The sequence below is a fragment of the Oryx dammah genome, unplaced genomic scaffold (genome assembly GCF_014754425.2).
Source record: "Oryx dammah isolate SB20612 unplaced genomic scaffold, SCBI_Odam_1.1 HiC_scaffold_8, whole genome shotgun sequence".
NCBI lineage: Eukaryota > Metazoa > Chordata > Mammalia > Artiodactyla > Bovidae > Oryx > Oryx dammah.
This window is the reverse complement of record NW_024070192.1, coordinates 23550609-23567872: the sequence shown is the minus strand read 5'-3', so window position 1 is coordinate 23567872 and position 17264 is coordinate 23550609. Positions and strand designations below refer to the sequence as shown.

Genomic DNA, 17264 nt, shown 5'->3' with positions numbered 1-17264 from the left:
CGATTTTATCATAAAGACATTATTGCTCTCTTGGACAAGCCAAATTCATTACTGCTGGAGATAATGCCGAATCTCCAGAGTGGGATTTCACTCTGGTTGAAAACTACCAAGTGGTATGAATCTCAAGGAATGTCAAAGTTAATTATGAATTGGCTGAGCTAGTGATACTGACTTACACTTCTTCATCTGATTGTAACATGAACTCTTCGGAAGACAGTTTGTTTTTTTGGGCTCACCGTGTGGCTTGTGGGATTTCAGTTCCCTGACCAAGGATTGAACATGGGCCAGGACAGTGAAAGCACCAAATCCTAACCACTAAGTCCATGAGGGATTCCCAGAAGCCAGTTTAATAAATCAGGATCTTTAAACAATTCCATCAAGGACTTATTTAACAAGCCTGTCAAGAAAAGCTGTCTGGGTTTCATATTCAATTCAGCTACTCTGGGAACTAAAGTTAACTTCTGTGCCCTGCCAGGGTGGTCACAAGGGGCCAGACCAGTTGGACATAGGCTCCTTATGCTAGAAATGAGTCTGCCTTAGTAATACACCTTATAGACCACCACTGAAGAAGCATTCCCAGTTTCTGAAGTCAGATATGGTTTCCCCAAAGCAATTCTGAATAGTTAAGATATGTAACAATCAGAAAATCAATTAATTCCTAGAACTCAGTGTTTCATTCCATTCCATACTGAGCACCATATTGTCTCAACCTAGATCCAAAGCATTAAAACTCAAACCAGAAGGTACCAAGTGCCAGGAAAGAAAACATAAACCTTTGCTTCCTCCATCCTTTACAGGCGTCAAAGCTCAATAAAGCAAGTTAAGTTTCAGGGGGAAAAGGAACCCGAGGAACATGAGGTAGATAACAGTTCCCTCTACCCACCAAAGAGCTGCCAGCCTGACTTGCACATTGGCTCCCATTCACTTCAGGGAGAGTGGCAAGGCAGTTATACACAAATTTATACTTATGTTCAATCCAACTCTGAATTGACTCGATAACACGTAAGTGAAAAGACAGGACTATGCTTTTTGCAGTCAAAAATTCTTCATGGCTACTGAAACTCTCTTGCATTCTAAAGAAATTTCCTTGCCTGACTGCGGCTCACTGACCTTCCACCAATGTGCTAACTGCCATTAGGGCATCCTCTTGCACTCCCCCAGACCCAGCTGTGCTTTGGAACATCCTTAACAGGGAGGCCATGACCACATCAGAGATCTGCAAAGCATCTTGATGTTGCACCTTCCGGAGAACATTCTGTAAAATGAATAAAAGTTCAGAATCTGTTAATTCCAAACCCTCCAACCAGCACACCATACTGTGTCTTTTTTTTTTTTTTTTTAATCAGTTAAGTCTCTAGAACTTTTTTGGGGGGGAAAGCTTTTTCTGCTCAGAAGTTTTGAAAGTGCAAATCAACTGCAATGAAACATACATCTAAATAACTCATCTATTTCCCAATTCAGAACAAACACAAGAGGATCTTCCATCAGGTGTGATCAATCTGCCTCCATATTTAGCTGTATTGAAATGGCAGTTAAATTATTTCAGCTTTGAAGAAGGACATGTCATATGTGAATTATTACTTATAAAACAAAAAAAGCAACCCTTTCTATGGCCTAACCCATTTACAGATTGTGGTCAAGAAAGTCTTGATAAAGCCAATCTGACTTTTCCCAATTCAACACTCCTCAAACCTCCCTCCTTACCTTTTGTTTCAACTAATGTCACTGAATCAGTAAAGAGCTGTTAACAGTCATGTTTTAAAAAATTAAGTCTGGCGTAAAGAGCCTTAAGGAGAAGGGAGTCATAGGTAAGATGATCTAGTTACCATCACTCAATTCTATAACCAGTACTACCCTAAGCACTAGACAAGTTCCAACGTTTCCCTATTCTTAGGTAAAAAAGGGAGTAACTCTTCAGCCATGTCATCACGCTAGTCATGATCAAGAAGTAACATTTTCCCAGTCTCTCCTCAGAAAAAAAAAAGTCTGTGATTATCAGGAAATTATACATTTATAATCTGTATATTACAATTATAAATAACAAAGTTTCCAAAAGCAATTGCTTCAAAAGATGATGGCAAAAACACAAGGCTCTGTTTTTAGCTCAGTGAGCCATAGCTGGGAACCAAATCTGACCGGGCTACACTTGAACAACCTGATGAAAACCAAAAACGAAAGGCTGCTAATACAAAATAGCTTCATGTTTGGGAGGACCATCACAAATGGGAGGAGTTTCCTTCCCTACATTGTACAAAAGGCAAATTTTATGGACAGACAAGAAAGGAAAATGGGAAACTCTCCTAATCAGACGAATGTCTTTTGAGAAGAGCTTCTGACCATCATCACCCACAACATCATCTTCATCCTGAGACACAGTGCTTTCCCTGGTACTATTAAGTGATAAGGCACCATCATACCTGAAGAGTTGCGCAGAGTAAAGACTGAAGGTCATTGAACTGGATCCTATCCGATGTGCTCTGGATATGTGACTACGAAAAGAAGATCATGTTCTGAATAAACACCTTCTAAAAGGCTCTGAACGCCCTCCCAAAAATGCTTCCATTTTTGCTGGATACATAATCTCTACTAGTGCTAATGGAAAGTAAATAAATTTATGCATATATACGGTGTAACACATACATGAATAAACTGTACTAAGCAATGCAATTAGAAGTTGCAAGGTTTTTTGTATGAGCCTTATGTCTTTCTAAGAACATATATACTTAAACACTGAAAACAAGAGAACAGTCTTGAAATAGAGCCATGTGTAAAGCACCACACCCTTCCCGTCAGGAAGGTGTTCAGTCTCACCTCCATCTGGAGCACCTGTTGCAGTCGTTCCATGATGACCAGAGTAGTTTTCTGAACTGCAGGGTAACAGTCCTTGGCACTGTTTTTCACAATTTCCATTAGCGATTCATATGCAGAACTCCTCAGGTTGTTCTGGTGTCCATCAGGTCTGTAAGGAACACACAGCAAAAAACCTTAAAGTCTTAACCGAGAAAGGATAGAGTCGTTCTTATGTAGACATTATCTCACTGAAAATAACCTGAAAACCAATATGGCGGCAGACCTGATCTGAAATTGGCAGACACAATACAGCCTGGAACCAAAATTTCAATCTCTGAGCCAAGATTATGTTCAATATGGTTTCCAGACCTGATAATTAGAATGGCCCTTTTAGAAATGGGATAAAATTAAGAAAAATAGTCAAAAATGTTGAAGAACCCATATGGACAATAGACTAGTTTGCATAAAAAGCTATGAAAAAGGTATCTTGGGAATTCCCTGGTGGACCAGCGGTTAGGACTCCATGCTCTCACTGCCAAGGGCTCAGGTTCAATCCCTGTTTGGGGAACTAAGATCCCATAAGCCAGGCAGTGAAACACCAGGATTCTTTTCATTTCTCCTACTGCAATGTTTCTATATTAGACAGCCCCCCAAAAAGAGTGTAAAAGGAGTTGGATGCAAAGACACCACTCATTTCTGTATAGTATCAGTTACCTGTCTGTGGTTTCCAAGAGCTTCTGAACTATGAGTTCAAAAGAAGACGATAAGCAATAGGTAGCTGGTTCTTCCTGATCATCAGCTACATCTGCAGCTTCATAAGCAGCTTCAGCCAGACTGGAGAAAGCCTTAAACCCAGACAGAGTAAATATTAATTAGTCCTGAAAAGAACCCCATTCCAGGATCACCTCATTTTCCTTTAAGATACCCTGAGCAGTGTTCCTTTCCAACTGATCTAAGAATAAATCAATGGCAGTGAATCTTTAATTCTTCCTGTCAAGGTCATCTCAAGACAACATCTGTAAGTATCCTTAAATAAATGTATGTATTTGTGTTTATATTTTGTTTCTCCTGCCCGCAGGAGAAATATTCTCTAAACAGTACAGTATTCTCACCTATCATGAATGCCTACCACTTCATTTCTTCTCTTTGCATTCACAGGAAGCCTTTCAACTCCACTCCTTCCTTATTTGAACTTCCTCCCCCAAATCCCAAAGTTCCCTAGTGAACTATACTCAGCCTATACTGACTCAGCACTTGGGCCGCCTACCTTCCTTCCCTCGTGCCCCCTTCTCAGCAATGGTACTTTTCGTAGCCAGCAACTCTCTACCTTAAAATTTCTTGTCCCCAAGCCACTGAAGAAAAGAAAGAAAACCAAGTCCAGAGAGTTTTCCCACTGGGTTAGCATGACTGTTCTAAACCAGTCATCATGAGTCAACAGCTCCCTCTGGGTCATGCAGCTCACATCTCCCCCACATTTTAATTGATGAAATTAGGAAGGCGATGCTATTCAAAAAGAGCCTTCTAGTGAGGTAGATCCATTTCTCTCCCACACCTCCTACTTCCTTGCCAATGGCTTAGTCAAGCTCTTTATCTCAACAGGAAGAAAATGCCTCACCCAGCACACATTTGAAGCCACTCTGGGTTCAGCACTGAGGCCCTCAATCAGACACTGCAGCAGGGGAGTCAAGTAGACATCATTGATGGCGGCTTCAGGGAGCAGTTCACAGATTCTGCCCACTGTCCATGCAGTTGTATCTCGAACAACTACACTGGGGTCTTTCATTAATTCTATTAAGGTGGGCATAGCCTGTAAACATAACAGTTATTGGCAAAACAAAACAAATACAGCCTGTAAACCTAAGTTACTGGCAAAGCAAAACAAAGATTGAAATTCATGCTGACCAACACCTCAGAAGAGGAAACACTGATGGTTGGGTTTTAACTCAAAGTTGTCAGAACAGTTTTATCATTCAAATATTCAACAATATAACAAAAGTAACTGGAAACATGAAAAAGTCCCTCTCTCTTCATAAAATCTCAGTACAGTTTTATTAAGACTTTGGTACAAATACTTTCAGCCATCTTTACTGAATTATTCAGGCAGAGATCCCAGGATGCAGCTGAAATGGCATTTAGCTATTCCTGAAAGGTTGAGTTCCATATACTAAACAACTAAAATGCACTCTTGTGTCACTTGTTGTAGCAAAATAAATAATAAAACTTTCATTAAGATTTTTCATTACATGTCATTTTGTCCTGAGGACTGAATACTCACATCATTGAAAACCATGGAGAAATATTTGTTATAATATTTAGTGAAGAAAAAAGAAACCAACAAAAAAGAAATTATAAAAGTATTCATACAGTAAGACCTCTACCCTAGTACACACAGAGAAAAAACCTTCAAGGATAAATACAAAGCATTAATAATGTTATCCTTGGGCAAGAGGATTAAAGGTAACCTTTTTTGGGGCCTTTTCTCCATTTTTCAAGTTGTATGGTTTTTGTAATAAAAGTTAAGTAAGAAATACATTTTATGCCTCATTGACAGCAAATAGCTATCTGGAAGTGACCTTTGTGGATGATTATTTACAGCTTTGTTCTTAAAGACAAATCTTCAAGCAAAAGGTTAAACGATAAACATCCCACTCTCCACCCCTACACTCCCTCAGCTTTACCTGTATAACTAGTGGTTTGAGCTGATTGGGCTCTGGTCCTTCCAAGATGCAGCCAAAGGCCATCACTGCTGCATCCCGGTACCGCCAGTCAGGGTTCTTGATGTGCTCTTTGATGAAGGGAAGGACATGTGGGACAATGTCGTCTTCACAGCAGGTGGCCAGCAGCATGAGGCACACCCCTGCTGCTTTGCAGGGGTTCCAGTCGTCATCATCGTCATTTTCATCCTGGTTAAAGAATGTGGCAGTAGTTCAGTTCTTGATCAAAGAAGCTCTTCAGCTCAAAAGGGCCTCTGATTACAGTACTCCCAATTATCATTACAACTTAAGCTTTGGGGAAGTAAATAAAATAGAAAACCTTCATATCTTTATCTCCTCCACAAAAACTTGTCAACGCAACCTCTGTTAAACAAGATGCAGACAGAGGGAAGGTATTTCTCACTACTATACAACAAGATGAACAAACTCCCACTACATGGAATACAGGTGAATTTCAAATACATCGAGTAAAAGGCAGAACAGAAGAAAGCTAAATGACTAGTAATATAAAGCTCAAAACTATCAAAACCTATGGAGTTAAAGGTGAGAGAAGAGGAAGAAGGCATTGGTAGGCCGAGCCTTCTGATATGCCAGTAATTGCTATATTTCAAAAATTAAAAAAAGATTACATTTGGATCTCCCTTGAAACAGAAATCAAGGTGTTTTTTACTGTGGCCATTCACACCAGAGTAATTTAAGACAATTATACTTGTGCAGTTTCAGAAAATTACATACCTAAAGAATGATTTGTTTCCAAATGAGATGCACAGCAAAAATATACAAAAGCAAAAATACTAAGATCAAAAGATTAAAAAAAAAAAAGCAACTGTAAAACTGAAAGATGAGATGAAAATTTAAGGGAACACCCAGTCCATTTCAAAGTAATATATCTCTACTTATCTTCTGAGACTGCTGTATTAAGAGTCATGAAATTCCCTAAAAACAAATTATATTCCTGTATACACAGAAATTTTGCAGTGCTCAGTTACAGCATTATTTCCTCAGAGCACTGCCAGCTCTTTGGTATAGTTTACACGCACCAGAACAGGTGAGGTGACAGAATCTTTCTAAACACCATAAAGCCAAAAAGGAACACCAGAAACTAAGAACACTTCCTAGAAGATAACTTGTCAGGGCTTCCCTGGTGGCCCAGTGGTTAAGAATCCACCTTGTAATGCAGGGGACACTGTTCAATCCCTGGTCTGGGGAGATCCCACGGGCTGTGGGGCAACCTAGCCCATGCACTACAAGGGCTGCACCCTAGAGCCCACGTGCCCCAGAGCCTGTGCTCCGCACCAAGGGAAGCCACTGCAGTGAGGAGCCAGCTCACCACAGCTAGAGTAGCCGCACTCCCCACAACCAGAGAAAGCCTGTGCGCGGCAACAAAGACTCAGCAGAGCCAAAAATAGTTTTTTAAAAAACAGATAATTTCTCTATTTACTCATTAAACCCACATTCTTCATGAAGTCTTGTTACTTTTATCTGGTCACAAACTACTCAGAGCCTAAAGGACCTTATAGATCCCGTTCAGCTCTTTGAAGTCATGGATAACAGAACATCAAGTTGTTTCAGAATTGTGGAGTTCCTTCATGGCAACTGTTCCACAGCAAACCAACCATTACCAAGGCTTCACAGTTCACTTGACTAGATTTGGAGGGTAACTCACCTGTTTAGTTAGTGTCTGTGTGAGGATTGGAACCAGGTACTGTAGCGCTCCCTTGGCATAAAATTTGCTGGTGTGCTCAGGGGGCCGTCCTTGTTCTGCTGCCTGAAGAGAAACATAAAGCAAATTCTGGATGGCAGCGAACAAACCATGAAGGCATACCATATAAAGGCACACAGCGAGAGCTGCCCACGGGTCTGTAGAGAGAAACAGGGACAGAGACCTCCCTGGCAGTCCAGTGGTTAAGACTCCAAGCTTCCACTGTAGGTGGCATGCGTTCCATCCCTGGGCAGGGAAGATCCCGCATGCCTTGAGGTGCGCTCCGTTCCCCCGCCAAACACCTGAAGCACATGGTAACGCACAGTATGAGTGGTCTTTGGAGGCACTCATTTTGTCTAGCTACTTCAGTGAGATTCTTTTAGGCCATACATAGAATCTACTTTCAAGGATCAAGGCAATCCTGCTTTTTTCACTAATTGACCTTTGGATAAAGAGATGCACTAAGCTCCCATAAGGAGGCCAGAAGTAAGTCGGTGCTTTCTGAAGGACATAAAGACAATTAAGGTTGGAAACAAAGCCGGAATTTTAATTTGCAAGTGCAGAACTAACCCCTTTCTCCATCTGATTTCTTCACCAGAGTTGATAAGCTATCAATTATACATCCCATCCTTGCATTAGGACTTCCAAAAGAAAACAATTCAGCATCAGAGAGCATCTGGTTAAAATGTGACTACCTGCTGCCCCCTTGTGTTCATAGGACTAATATTTACAACAAATCCCGACTGGTAAAAATAGATGCCTCATGGCTTTGGCTAGTGAAAAAAATCAAACCCCAAATCTCTACAAATGGAAATACCTTCTAACCCCAGTCAGAAAAAAGCTCTCCCAGAGGAGAAAAATAACATCCATAAAAAAGGTAAGTTCCAAAACCCAGTCAGAATAACAGCTCCCACCACATCAGCCCTCTTAGGCTCACCTCTGAAGCTTCAATGGCCAAATCCATTTCCTCATCGCAGACGTTGGACCAGAATTCTATCCCTTGTAGGGCCACCTCATCAATGTCACTTTTCATTGCTTCAATTGTGATCTTAAGAGAGAAAACAAGACACCCCAGGTTCCAAATAAGTGCTGGTTCAAGTTCGACCCCTCCTACAACCACAGATATTCAAGTTTCAAAAATGTAGATTTATGAAAGCTAGGTCTGAAATGAAAGGCAGGAAGAAGAAACAGAGTTTTAAAATATACTCTTTTTATGAGTACAAAGTTAGCACAAGTTTTCTTGGCACACTGCTGATGAACTCAAATCTAATAGTCAAGGAATTTCCTTGATTTCACAACTTTAAATAAAAAAATTATGGAACTGATACAACAGCATCTAAGAATAAGGGGCTTTTGCAATTAGCTATATGCTCAACTGCATAAAACAGAAGTACTTACTGCAAAAAGAGCAGGACCCATATATGTCTCCATGTACTGATAATATAAGGACATTATCTTCACCAGATTCTGTAAGGCAGCCACTCGTACCTTGTGCACACATCAGATTAAACCGTTTACTTGTTAGTTTAACAACAATGCAATCTGACAAAGGTAAATAAGTAACTGCTTCACTTAAGAGGGTCAATAATCCATAGGATCAATCGTGGTATATTTGGGTAATATTTTCCTTTCCTTCTTTTTTACTTTAAAGGTGTCTGTGGAACCCTTGGCAGGACTACTCACTATTGCCCTCAGACTGGATGTTACTTCCACTTGCTTCAAGGGTCAAGGTTTAGGTTCCTGAAGTAGGAAAGCTGTTTCAAAGGCTATAACAGAAAATGGGCCCTTGAACAACCTATAGCAATTAAGTAGCAAGGCTGATCACAAACCATTTCTCCCTTAAATCTTTTTTAAGAGGGTGGCAACTTCCATCATGTTAGCTTCCAAGGACTATTCTTCCCTCTTCTCCAACGTATTGAAGAAAAATTCTTTTATTAATAAAAGTATTAGTCAAACATTATTTCTGAAGTCACCAGATTCCAACATTTCAAACTACTATGCTAGAGTGAGCATTTCCTAGGAAAGATAGAAGACATGACCTCACACTTACCCTCGTATCTGGACACTGTGTGGCTTCACAGACTACCTGCATAATAAAGTGCCTTTCGGACTGCAGAAGAACAAAAATAAAGAGAATTAGAAGAAGCATATATATACGAAAATTACTAGACTATCCCTTCAAGGAAAACCTCTCTTTCCCTCAGGGACCCACAGAACTCTGGAGCGTTTGCAGTTTTCCTGGACACAGCAATGGGACTATGAGGACTCTAGTGTTTGTCCTGGTGTCTACTATCTGACCTGCCCTCTAAGGAGGTCCCTAATCGTTTAATCTCTCAAATGATCTTCACTAAAACAAGACTTGAAGAAGGAAGCAGATAAGAAAATGTAGGTCACAGGATTTAAATAAAGATGGTTAAAACAAAAAAATCATACATCAGGAAAACTCCTTTCCTTGCATTTAAAATTTAAAAGAATTCTTAATTCAAACAAACCCAGATCAAATGTGGTAAAATATAGAAGACTAATGAATTTTGTTTGCTACCATCCTCTTTTGATATCTACAAGGAAAAACCCAGTTTCCCAAGCAATTAGAACAGCAGTTTGCTTTGGTTTCTTAGACATCCCAACTTTGTCCAATCTAAGGCCGCCCCAAAACCAGAAAGCCCAACTAAAGGGTCAACAAATATACACAATGCTTTCAGACCATATCATCCAGCAATTCCACTTCTGGATAATATATCCAAAAGAACAGAAAACAACTTCTCAAAGACATATTTGTATATCCATATACACAGCAGCACTATTCACAATAGCCAGAAGGCAGAAGGAAGCAAACCAAATGCCCACCAACAAACAAATACAATGGAATATTATTCAGTTTTAAAAAGGATATTCTGACACATGCTGTAACAGGAATGAACCCAAGACATAATGCTAAATGAAATGAGCCAGTCACAAAGACAAATCAAATCCTGTATGACTCTGCTAATATAAATTATCTACAGTAAACAGACTCATAGGAACAGAAAGTAGAAAAGTTGGTTGCCTGTGACTGGGAAGGGGAAAACAGGGAATTAACAATTGTTTCAGTTTTGCAAGGTGAAAAAAGTTCTGGAGATTGGCTGCAAAACAACGTGCACACACTTAACACTACTGAGTTGTACATTTAAAAACGGTTAAGATGGTAAACTTTATTTTACTGTACATTTTAACACAACTAAAAATAAATAATAGAAGGAAATACTGTCAGTCAAAATAGAATTTACATATAAATTTCCAAAAGCACCTTCCTATGGAAGTACGAAACAGCCTAATTTCCATAATTAAAAAAAAGAAATCCCCCAAGCACACTCACACTTTGGACTGCAAAAGGGAAAACCTAAGCCTAGAAACGTTTTAGATCACATCATTCCCAAAAGCCAAATGAGAAATGGCAAACACCTACTCCATGGCCATGTTTCACAAAACACAAATCTTGACTGGAAATAAATACTTCTAAACAAGATAGTACTTTCTGAATCATAACCTTAAAACAATACAAAACTTTCGTTTAATTCCCCTGCCTCATCCTCTGAACCTGTACTTTTTAATCCAAAGACACTTGCCTCTTTGTCAAAGTTTGCTTTGGTGAACTCCAGTGAGTTCAGGAGTGCATTAGTAGCCGCTAGCTTCACATTATTACTAGGCTCTTCTTTCCTCATCCCCTGGATTATGGCAGTCAGAATCTCATTGGATTTATCCTGTAGCTGCTCTGGGTCCTGAAACAAGCAGAAGTGCAGTGAATATAAGAATTGAGCTCATGACTAATCAGCAGTCCTTCTATTCAAGAGATTATCATGGGACTTTCTCTGATCCTTCCCCAAACATTTCCATTTAAGGACAAACTACCTGCAAAATACCCCAGGGTCTGATAGTCCACACTTGAACTGGAACAAGTTAAACTCATCAACTTTTTTTTTTTTTTTTTTTGTAAACTCATCAACTTTATCTCCTGACTTCTTAGCATAATGACTCTGGGCATGAGGCAATGCTGGCTTTGCCCCCCCACCGTTATGTGCACAGGGAGATGGCAGTGTGGTGTTTCTTCCAGGCCATCTGTACCAACTGAAGTAAAGCTTCAGAACATTTGAGGACCAAGGATCAACAACTGGGCACATCTATATCAAAACTGATACCAATGGAGAAGGAAATGGCAACCCACTCCAGTATTTCTGCCTGGAGAATCCCATGGACAGAAGAGCCTGGCAGGCTACAGCTCATGGGGTCGCAGGAGTCGGACATGACTTAGCATCTAAACCAAATAAAATCTGAAGAAATAGGGGAAAAAAAAAAAAAAAAAAACTGATTACCAAGAGTGGTAACCTCAGCAGCAAGAGTCCTAGGAACTGCCGCATTTAACATACTGTGTCGTGGCTCCAGTGGTTAAACCAACCACAGAAGAAGTTGGCAAACTGTTTCTGAAAACAGTCATCGAAAAAGTAACACAGCATCCCTGTTACATTGAGGATCTTCAGAAATGGATTAGGTCGAGGAGAGGAAGCAGAATCTATGCCTCTCCAAACAGGGATTTTCATCTTGAGTTTGTGACCCTTAAAAGTCTCTTTCCAAAAAAAAAAAAAAAAAGTCTCTTTCCTTTAGGGCATGATTAGCAATATGAGGATAAATTAACTATCCAAATATAGAAGTCTAACAAACAAAGCAGCCCTACTTTCAAAACACATTGCAATAGCTTGCTTTTTGTTTTTTTTTTTTCCCATGATGATAAAGAATAATTCCAATACCATGCATGTTACAACTAGAGGGAATCAGCAATATTTAAATTAGATACAGTACTTACTATATCTTGGCAAATGTAACCAATAGCTTCCAATGTTGACTCTTTCATGTGCTCTGTGCTGTTGGGGTTTGTGACATTGGCCACCAGCTGAGGAATGAGTTCTGGCCACTGGTTCACTGGGATCTCTGCACAAGCAATACCAGCCACACACTGTGAGGCAGAACTAGGCCGGTATGTTTCTGTGCCCAAAGTCTGCAAAACCTGTGCAGGGCACACACAAAGACAGAAGATATCAATTTCTAATACTATTTGAACACATTGTGCCTACCAGCCTTACATCAGCCTCTGAATCATCTTTAATATAGCAAAGTAGGAAAAGGCATACACAGCATAGGCTAACGGTTGGGAATACAGCTGGCCTCAATACCAAGAGCAGCATAATCAGCATTGCCCCAGAGCCTAGAAATGAAACCAATCATCCCCTATTTCCAAATAGAATCTCCAAAGCCAGAGACCTCACCTCAATTTTCAACACAAGGTAAGGAAAGTAGCAAAGGCACAAGTATAGACAAAGAATGAAGCCACAATGACCCAGAGTTAATCATTACCATGATCAGCTAATTCAGTCAATGAACTCACTAAGACTCACCAGTCCACTCAAAAAGGCAAACAGTTAACTGTTCCTGGCATGAACACAGGACAAAGAGTAGCTGCCAGACATTCAGGCCAGCTCTGCTGACTGGGTCAGGTCACTTAGTATCCTGCTTTGTAGCTAATAATAATGAACTCCCTCCTATCTTTCCCCCTTATATGGTATATCATCAGCTCAGTAACAGTCTGACTGATTCTAAATGAAAGTTTTGCTCTCTAGGCCTACCAGAGCTAGACTGGACTTTAAAAAAATCTATGTGTCAAAAGACATGGGCAGGGAGCAGGGATGAGATGAACTGTCCAAAAGGGCAGGGGGTGAACAGGTATTAATCCAAGTTAGACTTGGATTAATCCAAGAAATTGTAAGGTGCCTTCACACTGTATTGCACCATCTGTAGTACGTATGGAACGCATACTGAATCCCAGTCTCTATGTTTATCTCTTCTCCTTTAAGTTGCTTCCAGAAGACCATTAATTAATATTACCTCAGGTGATTTAAAAACTAAATGTCTAACTCTTGAGTACTACAAGTTATTTAACCAAGGGTGACCCTAATGGTAATACTCAATTATCAGAAATGAGAGGAGTAAGAAATTAGCTCTCAACTCTGTCCAACACCCAGATTTGAAAAAAAAGAAATCAGCACTGAGAGTATTACCAGATGTGCTATGAAAAGGAAAAAAGCCCTAAATAACTGCTATTACCTTTCAATAATGCTGACAGAAATTCTTATTCAAAATTTCAAAAAATTCTGGGGTTAAGATTGATGTGCCCCACCCCCAATTACAGTTCTGATCATGTCTTCTCCCATTTACTACTGTGTAATTTGAGGAAAATGAGAAATTGAATAGTAAATATCAAGATTTCCAGTCATTAATGGGATAAACTTCATTGATATCAAATTACTGAGAAGAAGATTAAAATGTTGTTATATAAGCAAACTCAAGTGGATAGAAATAGCTCTACATATTCCAAAGAAGATTCAAAATAAGTTGGCTTTTGTAACCCAGTTTTCTGTCATCAGTTCCTCCATGCAAGACTGGAGAAAGAGGTACATAATTAGAAACAAGTTACTGCTGCAAAGGGCACTAATTTACCTAATGCTGACACCAAGAACCAGGGAACAGAAAATATGATATGCAGAACCTTGACCAGCACAAGTACAGAAGCAGGAATCCTCCCAATGGCTTCCCATCAAATAGCAGGGCCCATCTGACTGCACAGATTCTTGACTTATTACTCTTTGCACCTTTTTCATGTAAGACAGGCCACTAAAGATCTAATTTTTAAAAAGCATATATATATACATATATTGATACTCTGCTGTGTCAAGAATTACAGATTTCTAATTCAACAAGAAACTCACAAGAATCCCATAATGCACAGCAACAAAGGACATTCAATTTTTCTTAAAAAAAAAAAAAAAAACCATCTGCTAACTCTTTTAAACACTGACAAAAAGCCAGATATTTCTAAAAGTTTCTCATAATTTGCTAAATAGATAAAAACAAGATTAAAGTCATAATCTTATTTCATAAACTCTTTGGGCTTGAAAGGCCCAAGAGATCATTTATTTCCCTTCCTGACCACACAGCGCCATGCCTAACCCACCAAACATTGAGAATGATCTACAGAAGATGTTCAAGAAAAGCTCCATGCTAGTTAACTAAGGAAGAATCACTTAGACTGTATGAGAAAGCCTTAAATACAACTTTCATCTTCAAATTTAAGTCCCCCAATCATTACACTGTCAGCCCTATCCCAAGTAGATGACAAAAGAACCCACATTCCCTAGGCTAGTATGACCAAAGGGAGATGAAAGTTACTTACATAATTCTTGACTTCCCGTCGAGCATTAGCATCAATAGCTAGCCACCTCTGCTGATATTGTGCCTTGATATCTGGATCTTTAGATGTCAAAGAGTTCTTGATTTGTAGACCAGCTGCAACTCTGGCAACTTGACTGTTTCCTGGATTTGCCAGCACTCTGGACAGTTCCACAAGGAAAGTGGGCTGTTAAAAGATGTGAATAAAATACTTCTTAGGAATTTCACCAATTGAGAAAAGCACCAAAAAAACTGGGGAAAACCTAAAGATTTTAGGACATAACATAATGTCTCATAAAATGCCATAATATTTATTTCAAGATTCCTATAAAAACGTTACTTGGTTCATAAGGAAGTCATCCATCTTCTCACACAGACTCAGCATTTAGCAAGGAGTTACAGCTTAGTGCCCAAATCTTCACATTAGATCCCCCAGAATTAAAGCAAGTTTGACAAACTGGTAGTCAGAGGATTCTTCTACATGCCTAGAATAGTATCTGGTACCTCAGTAAATTATACTTATTAAGTGAATATGTTATGATAGGGTAGAAAGTAAAATTGTTTTAGGTTAAAAAAAAAAAGTTAGTCCAAAAAGAATGATATTCAAGGGTAGTTATTGATCCCATGAAAGCATGCGTAAGAGAGGGAAGTACTTCTAAATCTACAACAGACTTAGGAGGCTAATCTTTAGTTTTAAGTGCTTCAGCAAGAGGGTAACAATGTAAAACATATATGTAAGGAAAAAGCAATAACAAATATTTAAAAATAGGGGGCAACTGAAAGGATTAAAATGTCAAGGAAAATGACTTTATGGTTACCACACTAAAGGTTCCTATTCATTTTGGTCTTGAGTTGTTTAAACACAATGGATTTTTTAATCCACTCAACCTTTTGTACTGCACAGGTTCCCTCAAACTATTCCTTAGGTTTAAGTATCTTAACATACATTACTCTTCCCCACAAAAAGCTCTCTCCAGTGGAAAAGTTAACAGGAAAACCCCAAAGCACTAACAAGTGCTTTGTTACCACTAACAAGTTCCTTAATTACAGTGGAAGATAATTCTTAAAATTTTTATTATGTACCACTGAAGAATGTTAGGAACGTTGGGAACAAGACAAAATAAATGTTAGAAATAAGAAAAGGCTTCTTGCAAATTTAGCAAAACCAGAAAACAGAAATATATATATACCAAAAGTTTCATACTAGTGGTTAAAAATCTTTTCTATGGAAAGTTAAGGATAAAAAGATGAGCAACAAAAACTAGCACATGTAAGGGGGGGAACCCACAAAACACCAAAAAACCTAGCTTGTATAAAATAAAAATACTCCTTGTCACTGTTTTTGCTTGCGTTATTTTGCATAGATAACACAAAAGAAGACATCTGGTTACAGTGTTATTTACCTTAAACCATGTCTAGTACCATTGAGCCTTCTCTCTGCTCCCCATCCCCCCAGCAGGAGGGAATACAGAGAAACATCACTGGCACACAGGCTGTTTCAACCAATCCATCTAACAATTATAGAGAGGTCCAGTCTCCAGTGGGTTTAACATTCATTTTTCCCTATACCCCTTAAATTCGAAAATATGATAAACGAGGAACTTTGCTCTGTGATTCCTCTGCAAACAGGCCCGATCTCAAGGATGAGCCTCGGCCTGTTATCTGGGTGCAGATTTAGTCTTTACTGATTGAGGGGGAGGGGGGACCTGGGAGAGGAATAACAGTCAAGAAAGGGAGAAACATTGCCGGAATGGGTTAAGAGGCATTCAGGTGCAGGCCTGGCCATGAACACCGATCAAGGGAGACTGGAAAAGGCAGAGCTCTGCAAGTACGCAGAAAATCATAGGGGCCAAAGGACAAGAAGGAGAAGCCGGTCCTGATTCGAACAGGGCGGGCAGCGGGGCTCGGAGCTTCCACATGGCCCCTAGGCCCGGCTCCCCCACCCCCACCCTTGCTGAACACGCAGCGCGGCGCAACCTAACTTCCCCTCCCTCCCTCTTTCTCCCTCCTGCTGCACCGCCGCCCTCAGGCCGCGCGCCGATTGGGCGGCAGTCACCCCGGCGCGCCGCGCCATTGGCTAGCTGCCGGGGCCCAGGGCGGGACACACCCACCGGCTTCCCGATGGCGGGGTTAGGTTGGACCGGGGGAGGGGGAGGGGGACGGGATGGGGCGGGGTGGGTTCCCGAGGCCTGGGCCTCCGGGAGGGCGGGAAGGCCCGCACGCAGGGGATGGGGAGACGCGATGGGGGACGGTGGGGTGGCACGCACCAGGTTCTCCACGGCCGCACGCTCCAGGAACTTCTGCGCCGCTTCCAGTTCCAGCCGATCTGGGGGGAAGGAAAGTGGGAAAAGGGCCAGGGTCAGAGGGGCCAGGGTTTCCCCTCCCCCCACCCAATCACCTCAGCCCGACCCCCGGCCCCCGCGTCCTACCAGGAGACACGGTCTTCTCGAGGATGGTGATCAGTTCCATGGCGAAGGTGGTGGCGGCGGCGACTCCTCCTAAGACGACGGCCCGGCCTCTCGGGCGGCGGCTCTTAACTGGGGATGGGGGTTGGGGGTCGGGTGGGAAGGGAGGGTGGGGTGGGGGGCGGGGGTCACCACAAGCCCATTCACCGGCTCCCTCTTGGTAGTCGCTCCAGCTCCCCTTCCTTCCTCCTTTCCTTCCTTCCTCCCTCTTTCTAATTTGCTGCTGGCGGCGGCGGCAGCTGCTCCTCTGACGGCGGGGGAGGGACCCCGGGGGCAGCTCAGAGCGCGGCTGGTGCTCGGGTGGCGGAGGGAGAAAGAAGGGAAGGGAGGCGGTAAGTG

The 17264-nt window shown here is 41.1% G+C and overlaps 1 protein-coding gene and 1 long non-coding RNA gene across 2 annotated transcripts in view; one reads left to right on the top strand and one right to left on the bottom strand.

Moving 5' to 3' along the window:
- The window catches only part of KPNB1 (karyopherin subunit beta 1), a 24354-nt gene extending 7090 nt beyond the window's left edge, over positions 1 to 17264 (bottom strand). The window contains exons 1-15 of the mRNA XM_040245548.1: positions 16890 to 17264; positions 16728 to 16786; positions 14465 to 14647; positions 12044 to 12244; positions 10812 to 10964; positions 9257 to 9316; positions 8605 to 8694; positions 8144 to 8254; positions 7171 to 7272; positions 5469 to 5693; positions 4406 to 4597; positions 3505 to 3635; positions 2812 to 2959; positions 2418 to 2489; positions 1111 to 1255 (exon numbers count right to left, since the gene is read on the bottom strand). Coding sequence (XP_040101482.1) covers positions 1111 to 1255; positions 2418 to 2489; positions 2812 to 2959; positions 3505 to 3635; positions 4406 to 4597; positions 5469 to 5693; positions 7171 to 7272; positions 8144 to 8254; positions 8605 to 8694; positions 9257 to 9316; positions 10812 to 10964; positions 12044 to 12244; positions 14465 to 14647; positions 16728 to 16786; positions 16890 to 16929 — 1912 coding nt within the window. The 5' untranslated portion in view covers positions 16930 to 17264. The remainder of the gene's footprint in view (positions 1 to 1110; positions 1256 to 2417; positions 2490 to 2811; positions 2960 to 3504; positions 3636 to 4405; positions 4598 to 5468; positions 5694 to 7170; positions 7273 to 8143; positions 8255 to 8604; positions 8695 to 9256; positions 9317 to 10811; positions 10965 to 12043; positions 12245 to 14464; positions 14648 to 16727; positions 16787 to 16889) is intronic.
- Positions 664 to 2667, top strand: LOC120867260. The gene is made up of 2 exons (XR_005721832.1): positions 664 to 858; positions 1080 to 2667. It is a non-coding gene; the product is annotated as an uncharacterized LOC120867260 (long non-coding RNA).